This window comes from Anolis sagrei, chromosome 1, assembly GCF_037176765.1.
Source record: "Anolis sagrei isolate rAnoSag1 chromosome 1, rAnoSag1.mat, whole genome shotgun sequence".
Taxonomy (NCBI): Eukaryota; Metazoa; Chordata; class Lepidosauria; order Squamata; family Dactyloidae; genus Anolis; species Anolis sagrei.
Genome location: NC_090021.1, coordinates 318,912,383 through 318,927,211, shown reverse-complemented (window position 1 = coordinate 318,927,211; position 14,829 = coordinate 318,912,383). Strand labels below are relative to the sequence as shown.

Below are 14,829 nucleotides of genomic sequence, written 5' to 3'. Positions count from 1 at the left end.
CTGCTACTGACTCCTTTGGCAGTCCCCCATCCAAGTATGAACCAGGCCAAACCACACTTAGCTTCCAAGATCAGAAGGGATCTGGTGCCTTCAAAGTATTCTGTTTTTGCCAGTGCTGCTGTGAGGAATTTATTTGGTCTTTATTCATAATAAACCAAGACACTTCCCTGTGCCTGTGCAAAAATTTTCGTTGATGTATGACATTACGCTGCTTTACATACACACACACACACACACACCAGGAAAATCTTGAACCACTGATCTGTAAACAATGTTCAGGCTTTTCATAGAAAACTTGCTGTCCTTTGTGTATAGCTACAATTAAAAATCTTCATATTTTAAAAAATACAATGTATTCGAGGGTTTTTAAAATTCCTTTATTTAAGTAATCAGTAAATATGGCTGTATTATTCACAAGGAGATACAATGGGGTGGAGTAATTTCTTTTTTCCACTGAGGTATAACTTCCATGACACGAATCCAAATTATAAATGCATATCTACCCAATTTTCGCTGTGCATTTCAAATTCTTTTTACAGAAGGATTTTAAAGGCAGATGGATAGCGGAAAATGTGGAACATTTCTGTTTCTAAGGAGGTGCGAAAACATTCACTTCTTCAAGACAGGTGGTTGTACTTTAGGTTATCTCAGCCATAATTATAGCAAAACTAAGACAAAGCTATAATAAATGATTCAGCTAAGCTAAGTGGTCCTTCAGTTTTGCATCATATTCTCTATTAGGATAAAATATTACTCAAGTAGCATCAGGTGTACGATATGTATATTTACACCTATCAAGATCTGAAGATTCTGTTAAGTTCATTCACTTTATGATTAGATATCAGTTAGTATTATGTAGGAAAACGTATCATTAGGTGGTCCTTACGGCGAATATATAGCTCTGTTTTGAAAACATGTTTCCCTCAAGCAGAATATGTTCAAAGATCAACAGCAGCACTGGAAGTTAACAAGTTCATACATAACACAATCCATTTTTAGATCCAGTCCAATTTATCAATTTCAGTCTTTGGTTTTAAACCAATACCACACACTAGAAAAGGACACAGCATGGTTAAGATGACTGGAAGAATATAGGAGATTACAGAAATACTTAGTATAGCAAACAGAATCAAAAATACTTTTTAGATATACTGTACATTATGTAAACATTCAAAACAACCGTAAATAGCTCTCTTTATGAAACAATAGTTTTAGCAAAAGCAATTTGGGATGGGGCTTTCATGAAGAATGTGGCTTTTCATTTCCTCATCTTTGTGCTTATCCCATTTGTATTTCAATTGATGAATACATTCATTATGCCTACAGTTCATCTTTTGTTTAACATCTGAGGCTTACTACCCACAGGGTACAAACACTGAACTCTGCTATTCAGTTACTAAGAAGTATTGGGCTTAACATGTTTGCGGAACATGTACCAAGTTGTGTCTTTATTTAACAGTGTGAATTATCACACTTCCCTAGTGAATTAACAAGATTTCTAACTCCATGCACAATATGTGAGCTAAACATATATATTTTCAAAGATGTTTATAAAATCAAGTTTAGCTATGGCAATTAATACTTGGTTTCAATAAAACAGAGTTAGTCTTAAAACACACTACTGTGTAAATTCTTAATAGATACTTTATCTAACAGTTTAATTTAACACCAGTTGTAATTCTGTTGAAATTAAGTATTAGGTCAGTATCAGAGAGATCAGAACTGTACAGTCATTTTTACCTATCTGAAGAAATGAATAACCAAGAACAGTAACTGCATGTATTTCATTAAGTTATTGTTCATTAGGTTGGGTAATTTACTCAGAACAATAGTATAAATGATATACTTTATAAGTTGGTGCCACTAAAACTCATGGTGTAAGGAACACTGAAAGCAAAGAATGCAACTTAAGGAAATTAGTTCTGTTATCACTGGATTTCAGTACAACCTATTCAGAACTCTGACCAGCAGCAATGTTTTGCTAAATCCTGTTCTGAGGGCAGATTCCATCATGACTGCCCATCCCTTTTCAAAGCTTCCAGTCTTTGTAGCAGTGCATTTCCAAAAGCTTCTCGATAGGCTGGGCTGACGGAGTCCAACAAAGAGTAGACAGTTTCATGGTAGGGATTCTGTACACTATCATCCACCTGGTCAAAAGCATAGCCAACTACCTGTATAAGGAAAACAATATACTTTAGAAATGAGAAGGGACTCTATACCGCCTGATTGTAAACTGCCTTGAGTTACCTTCGGGTTCGAGAAAGGCGGGATATAAATAACGTAAATAAATAAATAAATACCTTAAACACATAAGCAAACCATGAGCATATTAAAACAGTCCCTGTAAACTGCCTTTCTATGTATTTTAAAAGAGGAATCAGCAACCTGTTCAATTTGTTATTAGTAGTGCAGCTATATGGCATATAAGGAAAGTAGTATTTTCTATGTTTGAAACTCAGCAGAGCACCATATAACTGTTTAGGGGAGGACACGTGATTGAATCTGGAATGGACAATGTTGCAGTTACATTCTTAAGTCCTTAACAGAAAAAATTGTTCCTTAGGAGTGGACTGCATTGGGAAATGTTCAATTATTCTCCTCAGTACAGATGATCATCATATTAAATGTATTATTATTGCATTTATTATTTTACTCTATTATTACTGTTATTACGTATATTTCCATTATTTTACTCTATTATTATTATATTCATTATTTTGTTCTCTTTATTATTATTGGAAGGATATGTAGCACATTTACATTGAAGAAAGTTAGAATAATGGTTTAATCAGAATTGGACAGTCTTATCTTAATGTTTTATGTTGTTGTTATACTGATGTTATATATTTTCTATATGTTATGTTTTTAACTCTGTTAATTGGGCTTGCCTTCACTTAAGCCGCCCCGAGCCCCTTTCAGGGAGATGGAGGCAGGGTATAAAAATAGTTATTATCATTATCATTCTTTTAAATTGCAGTTTTATATAAATCTTCAAAAACATTTAACCTACTGATGCCTCAATTGATATAATTTTATTGGTATCTATTTTTATTTTGAAATTTACCAGTAGCTGCTGCATTTCCCATCCTCCGCTTATACTTGAGTCAATACGTTTCCCCAATATTCTGTGGTAAAATTAGGTGCTTCAGCTTATATTCGGGTTTGCTTATACTCGAGAATATAGGGTACTTCAATTCCCTCCATATATTTATTAGATGGACAGGAATTCTGATATTAAAAAGCTGGTATCCCTACTTAAAAATCTGAGGTGATGCATTAAACCTTAAACCCAATTCAGTACTGTACTCCACTAGTGGGAATGTCTTCTTTTCCATAGTATTCCCTGCTCTCTGCACTGCCCTGAATCTTTAAAAATAAGTATCAGAAAATGAGAGCTACAGAAAAAAAATCTTATCATTGAAATACAATAAACTACAACATTTTGCTCTAAAATAAGTATCATATTTTGTGATGATAAAAATAAGAGCGGATTCACTGTTTTGCATATGAAGATATTCTAAAACCTCTGAAGCAAAAACAAATAACACACTGCCTCTAAACAATTCTGAAATGGTTTAAAAATATATAAAGCAGATTATGAAACACTGGCTGGCAAACACTTTTAAAAATAAAGGATCTTCATAAAAGGAACAATTACCCTGAGTCCTGCTTCCGTGAGCTCCAGGCAATATCTGTTCCTTTCTCTAGTTTCCACATTGATGTAGGCCACATCTTCTGCACATGGGAGGCTTTTAGAGACAAACATATTGCCAACAGCGAACAAAACATCATTCACAACGGCTTCTGCTTCTAATCTCATGTCTTTCACATCTGTTCCTTCAAATTCCTTGAATTCTGAATGGTCTTCAATGCCTGTGCTATTCGATAGGTCCATGGGATTGTAGTCAGTCTCCATTCTGTGCATAAAATAACAATTTTTTCAAGCATCATTTAATAACATATTTCAACATAAGCAAGATACTCTAATGACAAATCTATTTATTAAAACAAATTTTCCTTCCATTCAAAAGTGACACAGTAAAAAGTAACACACACACATGAGTTTATAATACAGCAATGACAATGGGATTCTGGTAGTCCCAGACACCTAAAGCAACAAAACATGGTCAGTTAAAAAAAACACCTACTGATTCTTCCAGTGCTCTAACTTTTATGATATGGACTATCAAGTAAAAGATCAACATTGTATTCAATGAAGCTGTAATTTTATGTATGTTATTATATTTCCAAGAGGCTAACATAGTATTCAATTAAGCTGTTGTTTTATCTGTGCTATTATAGTTCCACAAAGCTTTCTGAGAGGCTTGCGGCAAAAGCTACTGTAAAGGACTGCAAGCTGACATAGTTAAAGTTTGGAAACTCCAGAGCTGAAGAAATCTCAGCGGAGAAAGAAACATTTTAAATAAAATGGAAACTTGTGGTTCTTCAATGCTCACCAGCCCTAAACAGCATGGGGGGAAAACTACGATGGAAAAAAGATACAGTCCTGTTGGGTAGCGCACAGGCAGTAATTGAAACCTATTTCCAGATGGTCTTGACTCCAAGAGGCAATACAGAAAAGAGAAGCTAAGAACATGGTTGTGTTTGGATAGATGATCAACCACCTCATGCAAGCACCTTGTACTTCAACATCCATATAGCTTTGAAAATTAAACTTAGCTTTTGATGTTCAAGTGTAAAGAAAAAAGAATTTAATCTTCCAAGATGCCATTTACAGCACAAATACAACACAGAGAGGAATGTTTCTGAAACAAAATTTACCACTTTTGGCACAGTCTTAAGACTCTGAAACAATTTCTAAACAAATCAGAAAATGTAAGTGAGCAACATCCCCAAGTGAGCAGGCATGTCCCAGTTACCCAAAAATCTCCAGTCCACTAACAAAATATTTTCACACTATGTACTACCTGCGAACTACTCATATTTACTCGAGTCTAATGCTTACAATGCACCTCAATTTTCAAAAGCCCGAAACCCAAAAAAGTATTTATTGTAGGTGAACTATAAACCCCACCAACTACAACTCCCATATCTCAATTTCTATTTTCCCCAAGTCCACCAGTGTTCACATTTGGGCATATGAGTATTCCTGCCAAGTTTGGTCCAGATCCAGCATTGTTTGACTCCTCAGTGCTCTCCGGATGTAGGTGAACTACAACTCTGAAACTCAAGGTCAATCCCCATCAAACCCTTCCAGTATTTTCTGTTGGTCATGGGAGTTCTGTGTGCCAAGTTTGGTTCAATTCCATCGTTGGTGGAGTTCAGAATGCTCTTTGATTGCAGGTTAACTATAAATGACAACAACTACAACTCCCAAATGACAAAACCAATCTCCCACCAGTATTCAAATTTGGGCATATCGGGTATTTGTGCCAAATTTGGTCCAGTGAATGAAAATACATCCTGCATATCAGATATTTGCATTACGAATTATAACAATAGCAAAATTACAGTTATGAAGTAGCAAGGAAAACAATTTTATGGTAGCGGGGTCACCACAACATGAGAAACTGTATTAAGGGGTCACAGCATTAGGAAGGCTGAGAACCACTACTGCAGACCAAATGCAGTTTGACACCAGTTTAACTGCAATGGCTCATAGTTATGGAATTATGGGAGTTGCAGTTTTATAAGACCTTTAGCTTTGTCCTGTTGCCTCCCCAAACTATAAATTCCAGGATATCACATTGAGCCACAACAGTTAAAGGGGAATCAAACTGCAGTGATTCTACAGTGCAGATGCACCTTGTATCAAGAAAAATTTCAGCCCAAAGACCCCTTACATCAGCGGTTCTTAACCTGTGGGTCCCCAGGTATTTTGGCCTACAACTCCCAGAAATTCCAGCCAGTTTACCAGCTGTTAGGATTTCTGGGAGCTGAAGGTCAAAACATCTGGGGACCCACAGGTTGAGAACTACTGACTTACATTAATGCATACATAAAGTGACAGAATGTTTTTCCTCTCCCATTCATGCACATAACACTCGAAAGTGCACCGGCCATATTTCAGATCTCAATATGAAAGCCTGACATTATCTACTACCCTCCAGAAAGCAATGTACAAAACCAAATAGTTCAGACTCTCCCTTCCAAAGTTAGCATCTTCCCTATTTTCTGCCTGCAGTCCCAAACCCAATCCTAAATCATAAGGCCACAGAAATCCAAGGCAACGCAGTAGCAACTATTTCTGATGTCGCCTCTCAAAGTATCTTAAGGCAGCACACAGTGGCACTTGCAGGTGCATCATGTCCATGTTACGTAAGAGTTTCTCTGTTTTCTACAATCTGTGTGCCAGAAACATGCAACTCTATATCAGTTGACAATGTCATTAGGAGGAGCCTATGACTTTCATAGAATCATAGAATCAAAGAGTTGGAAGAGACCTCATGGGCCATCCAGTCCAACCCCCTGCCAAGAAGCAGGAATATTGCATTCAAATCACCCCTGACAAATGGCCATCCAGCCTCTGTTTAAAAGCTTCCAAAGAAGGAGCCTCCACCACACTCCGGGGCAGAGTTCCACTGCTGAACGGCTCTCACAGTCAGGAAGTTCTTCCTAATGTTCAGATGGAATCTCCTCTCTTGTAGTTTGAAGCCATTGTTCCGCGTCCTAGTCTCCAAGGAAGCAGAAAACAAGCTTGCTCCCTCCTCCCTGTGGCTTCCTCTCACATATTTATACATGGCTATCATATCTCCTCTCAGCCTTCTCTTCTTCAGGCTAAACATGCCCAGTTCCCTAAGCCGCTCCTCATAGGGCTTGTTCTCCAGACCCTTGATCATTTTAGTCGCCCTCCTCTGGACACATTCCAGCTTGTCAATATCTCTCTTGAATTGTGGCGCCCAGAATTGGACACAATATTCCAGGTGTGGTCTAACCAAAGCAGAATAGAGGGGTAGCATTACTTCCTTAGATCTAGACACTATGCTCCTATTGATGCAGGCCAAAATCCCATTGGCTTTTTTTGCCGCCACGTCACATTGTTGGCTCATGTTTAACTTGTTGTCCACGAGGACCCCAAGATCTTTTTCACACGTACTGCTCTCGAGCCAGGCGTCACCCATTCTGTATCTTTGCATTTCGTTTTTTCTGCCAAAGTGGAGTATCTTGCATTTGTCGCTGTTGAACTTCATTTTGTTAGTTTTGGCCCATCTCTCTAATCTGTCAAGATCATTTTGAATTCTGCTCCTGTCCTCTGGACTATTGGCTATCCCTCCCAATTTGGTGTCGTCTGCAAACTTGATGATCATGCCTTCTAGCCCTTCATCTAAGTCATTAATAAAGATGTTGAACAGGACCGGGCCCAGGACGGAACCCTGCGGCACTCCACTTGTCACTTCTTTCCAAGATGAAGAGGAAGCATTAGTGAGCACTCTCTGTGTTCGTCCACTTAACCAATTACAGATCCACCTCACCGTAGTTTTGCCTAGCCCACATTGGACAAGTTTCCTTGCCAGAAGGTCATGGGGGACCTTGTCGAAGGCCTTACTGAAATCCAGGTACGCTACATCCACGGCATTCCCTGCATCTACCCAGCTTGTAGCTCTATCGAAAAAAGAGATCAGATTAGTCTGACATGACTTGTTTTTGATAAATCCATGTTGACTATTAGCGATGACTGCATTTGTTTCTAAGTGTTTGCAGACCACTTCCTTAACAATCTTTTCCAGAATCTTGCCCGGTATCGACGTGAGGCTGGCCGGACGGTAGTTGTTTGGGTCATCCTTTTTTCCCTATTTACTTTATTTTTGCTTATGCCCAGGATGGGTCGTCTATTGAAAAGGAAGCCAGAAGTTTATTTATTTATGACATTCTACCCCGTCTTTCTCACCCTGGAGGAGAATCAAGGCAGCTTTATATACAGGCAACACTTTGAGGCCCTAAAACACAATGTACACTTAAATAAATATTAAAATAGAATTTAAAAGTACATTAAAACAAAACATTTAAAAACAATACATTAAGAGTTGAACACATAAACCCACAAGAGTAATCTGGGCTGTTTCAATGGTCACTGCACATAAATCCAACTCCATTTATTGAACAAGTTCTTTAAAGGCTTGGTCACAAAGCCACATTTTCAATCTTTTGCAGGTCAGAAGGGAGGGGGCTGATCTAACAGGGAGTTCCACAGTCCAGGGGCCACCACTGAGAAGGCCCTATCTCTAGTCTCCGCCAATCGTGCCTGTGAGGGAGACGGGACCGAGAGCAGGGCTTCCCCAGATGATCTTAAACTCCATGGTGGTTCATTGAAGGAGATACGTTCAGACAGAAAAGCTGAGTCAGAACTGTTTAGAGATTTATAGTATAAAGCCAGAACTTTGAATTGTGCTCAGTAGCAGATTGGCAGCCAGTGAAGCCTGTGGAGTTGACGTAACAGGGGGTTGTATGCTCCCTGTATGCTGCTCTGGTGAGCAATCTGGCTACCATCCGTTGGACCATTTGCAGCTTCTGAACAGTCTTCAAAGGCAGCCCCACGTTAACTATCTTCCTCTTTTTGAAGGTGTCTTCAGATCTCAACAGCTGTACAATTTATTATTTATTTCATGCATTTCTACCCCGCCCTTCTCCCCCCAAAGGGGGAATCAGGGCGGCCTCACATAAGTATCATATGATGCTATCAGCATATAAACAATCAAAATTTACCTTTAAAACAGCAAAAAATCATTAAAACACATTATACAAATTCATTAAACAATAAACATGTCAGTAAAACAAAGCCCAAATCAGGGTAAATCCAATGTTGCAGATATCCTAAGTTTTCTTGCCAATTGCCGCTGTCCACTAATTGAACGCCTAGTCCCAAAGCCAAGTCTTCAGTTGTCTTCTAAAGGACAGGAGGGAGGTGGCCAACCTGATGTCCTTAGGGAGAGAGTTCCACAGATGGGGGGCCACTGTCGAGATGGCCCTGTCTCTTGTCCCCACCAACCGCGTTTGCGAAAGTGGTGGGATCGAAAGCAAGGCCTCTCCTGATGATCTTAAGATTCATAATGGTTCGTAACAGGAGATACATTTGGGCAGGTAATCTGGGCCAGACCAATCTAAATCTCCTTATAAACAAGGGTCCTCAAACGTTTTAAAGAGAGGGCCAGGTCACAGTTCCTCAAACTGTTGGAGGGCCGGATTATAATTTGAAAATGAATGATTCCTATGCACACTGCACATATCGTACTTGCAGTGCACTTATAAACAATACAATAATTAAAATGAAGAACAAATTTAACAAATATAAACTTATTAGTATGTCAATGGGAAGTGTGGGCCTGCTTTTGGCTGATATCGTTGTTGTTATTGTTATGTTCTTTCAAGTCATTGCAGACTTAGGTTGACCCTGAGCGAGGGCCGGGTAAATGACCTAGGAGGTCATTTGCGGACCCCTGTCATTTGCAGACCCCTGTTATAGACAATAAACAACCAAGGTCTTCATTCAGATATCATTGTTGTTATGTGCTTTCAAGTCATTTCAGACTTAAGTTGACCCTGAGCGAAGGCTGGGTAAATGACCTTGGAGGGCCGTATCCAGCCCCCGGGCCTTAGTTTGAGGACCCCTGTTATAAACAATAAACAATCAAGGTCTCCAATCGCAATTGCCTCCTATAAATGAATGCAGCTTGACATCACGTCACCTTCCTTGCCTCAATATTATACAATCGCAGGGCTTGAAGTTTTAAGAGGTCTTTAGCCTTCTCTGCCAGAGAGTGCTGTTGTATCACCAAACTACAAATCCCAGGATTCCATAACATTGAGCCAAGGCAGTAAAGTGGTGTCAAACTACATTAACTGTAGTCTAGACCAGGTATGGGCAAGCTTGGGCCCTCCAGGTGTTTTGGACTTCAACTCCCACCATTCCTAAGAGCCTCAGGCCCTTTCCTTTTCCCACTCAGCCGCTAAGCGGCTGAGTGGGAAAAGGAAAGGGCCTGAGGCTGTTAGGAATGGTGGGAGTTGAAGTCCAAAACACCTGGAGGGCCCAGGTTTGCCCATACCTGGTCTAGATGTACCCAATCCCGCTCTCGCCACGAGGTACCTACACACCAGTGCATCCCTTTCCTGGCCAGCGAGTATTTATGGCCTCTCTTCCACTCCCAAAGAGACAGCTAAGGAAAAGGCGCCTTCCCTCAGGCTCCGTCCAAGGCGACTGAAGGCGAGGCGCCTCTTCCGCTCTCTTTTCCCTCCTCCCGCTCGCCCCAGTCACGTGATTCATTAGTCAAAGAGTTCTAGGCTCGCCGACAGAGAGACGTGTGAAGAGTCTTCCGGCTCCCAAGCGGCTATGTTCCAGAAGAAGGGAGAAACCTGTCTGTACAAAACTATTCAAAACTGATTTGCTTTAAGTTTTTCGGGCTGTATGGTCATGTTCCAAAAGCATTCACTCCTGACGTTTCGCCTGCACCTATGGCAGGTATCCTCAGAGCTTGTGAGGTCTGTTGGAAACTACTTTGCTTACTTGTCTGAGTAGGATTGTCTTCCAAGATCGGTGTACTGGCGGTATGTCCGTAGGTGACTATGGAGTCTTGATCTGCAAGTTCTCCCACAGTGAGGGCATTCGTTTCCAAGTGGAATGTGGTCCCGGTTGGGGTTGGCTTGACGCACCTTCCTCTTGGCACGTTTCTCTCTTTCGCCCTCCAGGTGTTAACCTATAAAGCCCTAAACGACTCCGGCCCTGTTTACCTCTCTGAACGTATTCTCCCTTACAAACCATCAAGATTATTAAGATCGTCTGGAGAGGCCCTGCTCTTGGTCCCACCGGCCGCACAGGCGCGTCTGGTGGGGACGAGGGACAGGGTCTTCTCGGTGGTGGCCCCGCGACTCTGGAACTCTCTCCCACCGGAGGTCAGAACCACCCCATCTATCCTGACATTTAGGAAACGGGTGAAGACGTGGTTGTGGAGACAGGCTTTCGATGAATGAGACAACACCCTAGGATTTTGGATGGATTTTGGATGGATGATGATGTATATTTGATTTTAATATGACGACTGACCACCGTAGTTTTAAATATATTGTTATTTTAAATGTGTTACTGTAATTGTGAACTATGATATTTTACTGATTGTATGTGTTTTATGGTTGGAAACTGGGTTGAGTCCCTCAATGAGGTGAGAAGATCGGTATAGAAAACTTTGAAATAAATAAAAAAAAAATTCCTACCTCTTCAGATTTTACAGCACTGCTGGTCACAGCTGATCTCCAGCTGGAGCGCTCAAGGGCCACAGCTTCTCCGTTCTCAGTGTCTATGCCAGAGTTTTTAAGGTTGGCTTTGAGCCCATCTTTAAATGTCTTTTCCTGCCCACCAACATTCTGTTTTCTGTTCTTGAGTTTGGAGTAGAGCAACTGCTTTGGGAGATGGTGGTCGGGCATCTGGACAATGTGGTCGGTCCAGCGAGGTTGATGTTGGAGGACCATCGCTTCAATGCTGGTGGTCTTTGCTTCTTCCAACACGCTGACATTTGTCCGCTTGTTTTCCCAAGAGATTTGTAGAACTCTTTGGATGCAACATTGATGGAATCGTTCTAGGAGTTGCATGTTACGTCTGTAGACAGTCCACGTCTCGCAGGCGTATAGCAGGGTTGGGAGGACAATAGCTTTATAAACAAGCACCTTGGTATCCCTGTGGATGTCCAGTCCTCAAACACTCTCTGCTTCATTTGGAAACATGCTGCACTCGCATTGCTCAGGCAGTGTTGTATTTCAGTGTCAATGTTGACTTTTGTGGAGAGATGGCTGCCAAAGTGGTGGAAATGGTTGACATTTTCTAATGTTACACCATTAAGCTGTATCTCTAGCATTGCAGATTGGTTGACTGATGACTGCTGGAAGAGCACTTTGTTTTTCTCTATGTTCAGTGAGAAGCCGAGCTTCTCGTACACTTCTGTGAAGGTGTTTAGAGTGGCTTGTAGGTCTTCTTCTGAATGCGCACAGACGACGTTGTCATCTAGGAAAATGGGGTTTATATATCTGTAGAATGTCCAGGGTGGGAGAAAGAACTCCGGTCTGTTGGAGACAGGTGTGAATGTTGCAATTGGCCGCCTTGATTAGGATTTAATGGCCTAGCAGTTTTCAAGGTCTGGCTTCTTACTGCCTGGGGGAGTCCTTTGTTTAGAGGTGATTAGGTGTCCCTGATTGTTTCATGTCTAGAGTTCCCCTGTTTTGAATGTTGTTAGGATTTTAGACGTTTTTTAAATTCTGGTAGCCAGATTTTGTTCATTTTCATGGTTTCCTCCTTTCTATTGAAATTGTCCACATGCTTGTGGATTTCAGTGGCATCTCTGTGTAGTCTGACATGGTGGTTGTGAGAGTGGTCCAGCATTTCTGCGTTCTCAAATAAAATGCTGTGTCCAGGTTGGTTCATCAGGTGCTCTGCTATGGCTGACTTCTCTGGTTGAAGTAGTCTGCAGTGCCTTTCATGTTCCTTGATTCGTGTTTGGGCAATGCTGCATTTGGTAGTCCCTATGTAGACTTGTCCACAGCTGCATGGTACACAGTAGACTCCTGCAGAAGCGAGAGGATCCCTCTTGTCCTTTGCTGAACGAAGCATTTGTTAGATTTCCTTGGTAGGTCTGTAGATAGTTTGTATGTTTTGTTTCCTCATCAGCTTCCCTATGCGGTCAGTGGTTCCCTTGATGTATGGCAAGAACACTTTTCCTCGGGGTGGATCTTTGTCTTTACTCTAGTGGCTTGTTCTTGGTCTTGCAGCTCTTCTGATGTCTGAGGTGGAGTATCCATCTTATTTATTTATTTGGTAGTTTTGTATACCGGTCTTCTCACCTCCATTTGAGGGACTCGGGCTGGTTTCCAACATCAATATTACAGACCGTCATTAAAACATCATATTTCTAAATCACACTAAAACATTAAAACATTGAAACAATTAAAATGGCAAAAATACAATCATATGATTACAGTGGTCAGTCGTCATCAAAGTCATTATTCGTCGTCCTCCATCCATATCACAGGATCATGGCTCATTCGTTGAATGCCAATCCCCAAAGCCAGGTTTTCACCTGTTTCCTGAACGTTAAGATCGAAGGGGCAGTTCTAATCTCCAGTGGAAGGGAGTTCCAGAGTCAAGGGGCCACCACCGAGAAGGCCCTGTCTCTCGTCCCCACCAGCCGTACCTGTGAGGCTGGTGGGATCGAGAGCAGGGCCCCTCCAGACGATCTTAGTAAACTTGATGGCTCATAGGGGAGGATACATTCGGACAGGTAAATTGGGCCGGAGTCGTCCATTGTGCCTTGATGTATTGTTTATTGCTTGTTATTAATATTGCAATGCTTAACTGTTTTTAATTTGCTTTAAGTGTTGTATTGTTATGTTGTGTTTTGAGGCCTTGGCCTATGTAAGCCACATCGAGTCCTTCGGGAGATGCTAGCGGGGTACAAATAAAGTTTAATAATAATAATAATAACATTGGCCTGTAGAGCTCAGTTGAGGTGGTTCAGTTCATCTTGGAGGAGGTGGGGTTCGCAGATTCTTTTTGCACGGTCTGCCAAGGTTTTAATGGTGCTTCTTTTTTGACTTGGGTGATGGTTGGAGTTTTTATGTAGATATTAGGCTTGGGCAATCCATGGTTCTAAATGGTTCTAAAGTACTTACAAAACTAAAGTTCTGGTGGTGAAAATTTCAGAACTCTAACAAAACTTTCAAAATTTAATTATTATTTCATTATTGGTGATTTTAATGACAGAACTAATTAGGAACTGCCATTTATTATGAAATTTTGAGAGTTTTGTTAGAGTTCTGAAATTTTCACCACCAGAACTTTAGTTTTGTAAGTACTTTAGAACCATTTAGAACCATGGATTGCCCAAGCTTAGGAGATATCTATCTACATAAGCCCATTCAGGTAAGCTCGCTGGAAGCCGGAATTCGAGGGCACAACGCACTGTTTCGACAGCTCCACCTCTACGTTCTACCAGAAGCACATGACTTTCTCCCTTCTTTTCTCCCTCGGCGGCGACCTTTGCCGGCTTGCGCGTGACGTCACAGCCGGGCGCGTGACGCCAGAAGGAGGCGCCAAGCGGAGGCCAGAACAACAACAACAACAAGAGTGGCAGCCGGGCTTTTTTCTGCGCGGAGAGAACAAGAATCCTTGAAGCTGGGCAAGACAGCGAGGAGGCGTGGCCTGGCGAGCTTCTAAGCCACGCCCCTTTCCTCCTCTCAGAGGGGGAAGATGGCGGAGGCGGCGTGAAGAGAGAGAAGGAGGAGGAGGAGGAGGCGGAATGGAGGCGCTCCTTCCTCCTTAGCCTTTGGCACCTCCAGGGAATTGAGTCGGGGAGGCCTACCTGTCTCCCTTCAAGCCTTGCCCCGTTTAGTTTCCCTCACAGCCGGCATTGCCTTGCCTTGTCGCCACCATGCCTTGGCCCTTCTCCGAATCCATCAAGAAGAGGGCCTGCCGGTACCTGCTGCAGAGGTACTTGGGCCACTTCCTCCAAGAGAAGCTGAGTCTGGAGCAGCTCACGCTGGATCTCTACCAAGGGACTGGCTCCTTGGCACAGGTGCCCCTGGATAAGTGGGTGAGTGCGCCTTTGCCCCTTTCCCCGGCTTCCCTTCTGTCACTTCAAAGGGTCATGTTTTCTTTCATATCTTTGGCTCATTTGTCTCACTGTTTGCCAGCCCAATTGGAGATCTCATTAGAACAGGCATGGGCAAACCTTGGCCCTTCAGGTGTTTTGGACTACAACTCCCACAATTCTTAACAGGATAGAATCATAGAATCAAAGAGTTGGAAGAGACCTCATGGGCCATCCAGTCCAACCCCCTGCCAAGAAGCAGGAATATTGCATGCAAATCACCCCTGACAGATGGAGCGAACCA

General features: G+C 41.8%; 2 protein-coding genes across 4 annotated transcripts in view; one reads left to right on the top strand and one right to left on the bottom strand.

Annotated features, from left to right (window-relative positions):
• Positions 1-355: 355 nt before the first annotated feature.
• On the bottom strand, positions 356-10,220 carry GSKIP (GSK3B interacting protein). Of its 2 annotated transcripts, none has more exons than XM_060755926.2 (3): positions 10,047-10,220; positions 3,659-3,917; positions 356-2,171 (listed from the first exon to the last, which is right to left on the bottom strand). In XM_060755926.2, exons 1-3 carry the CDS (start codon positions 10,217-10,219, stop codon positions 2,010-2,012), a joined length of 594 nt encoding a protein of 197 aa, XP_060611909.2. In that variant the 5' UTR covers position 10,220; the 3' UTR covers positions 356-2,009. The 2 variants fall into 2 exon arrangements, with proteins under 2 accessions (XP_060611909.2, XP_060611903.1); XM_060755920.2 differs by having other exon boundaries at positions 10,051-10,164.
• Positions 10,221-13,995: 3,775 nt separating this feature from the next.
• ATG2B (autophagy related 2B) overlaps positions 13,996-14,829 on the top strand; it is a 63,622-nt gene continuing 62,788 nt past the window's right edge. Inside the window, exon 1 of one of the 2 annotated variants that reach the window (XM_060755952.2) lies at positions 13,996-14,528. In XM_060755952.2, the coding sequence (XP_060611935.2) occupies positions 14,367-14,528 (162 nt within the window). In that variant the 5' untranslated portion in view covers positions 13,996-14,366. The remainder of the gene's footprint in view (positions 14,529-14,829) is intronic. The other variant, XM_060755944.2, reaches the window with a different exon arrangement.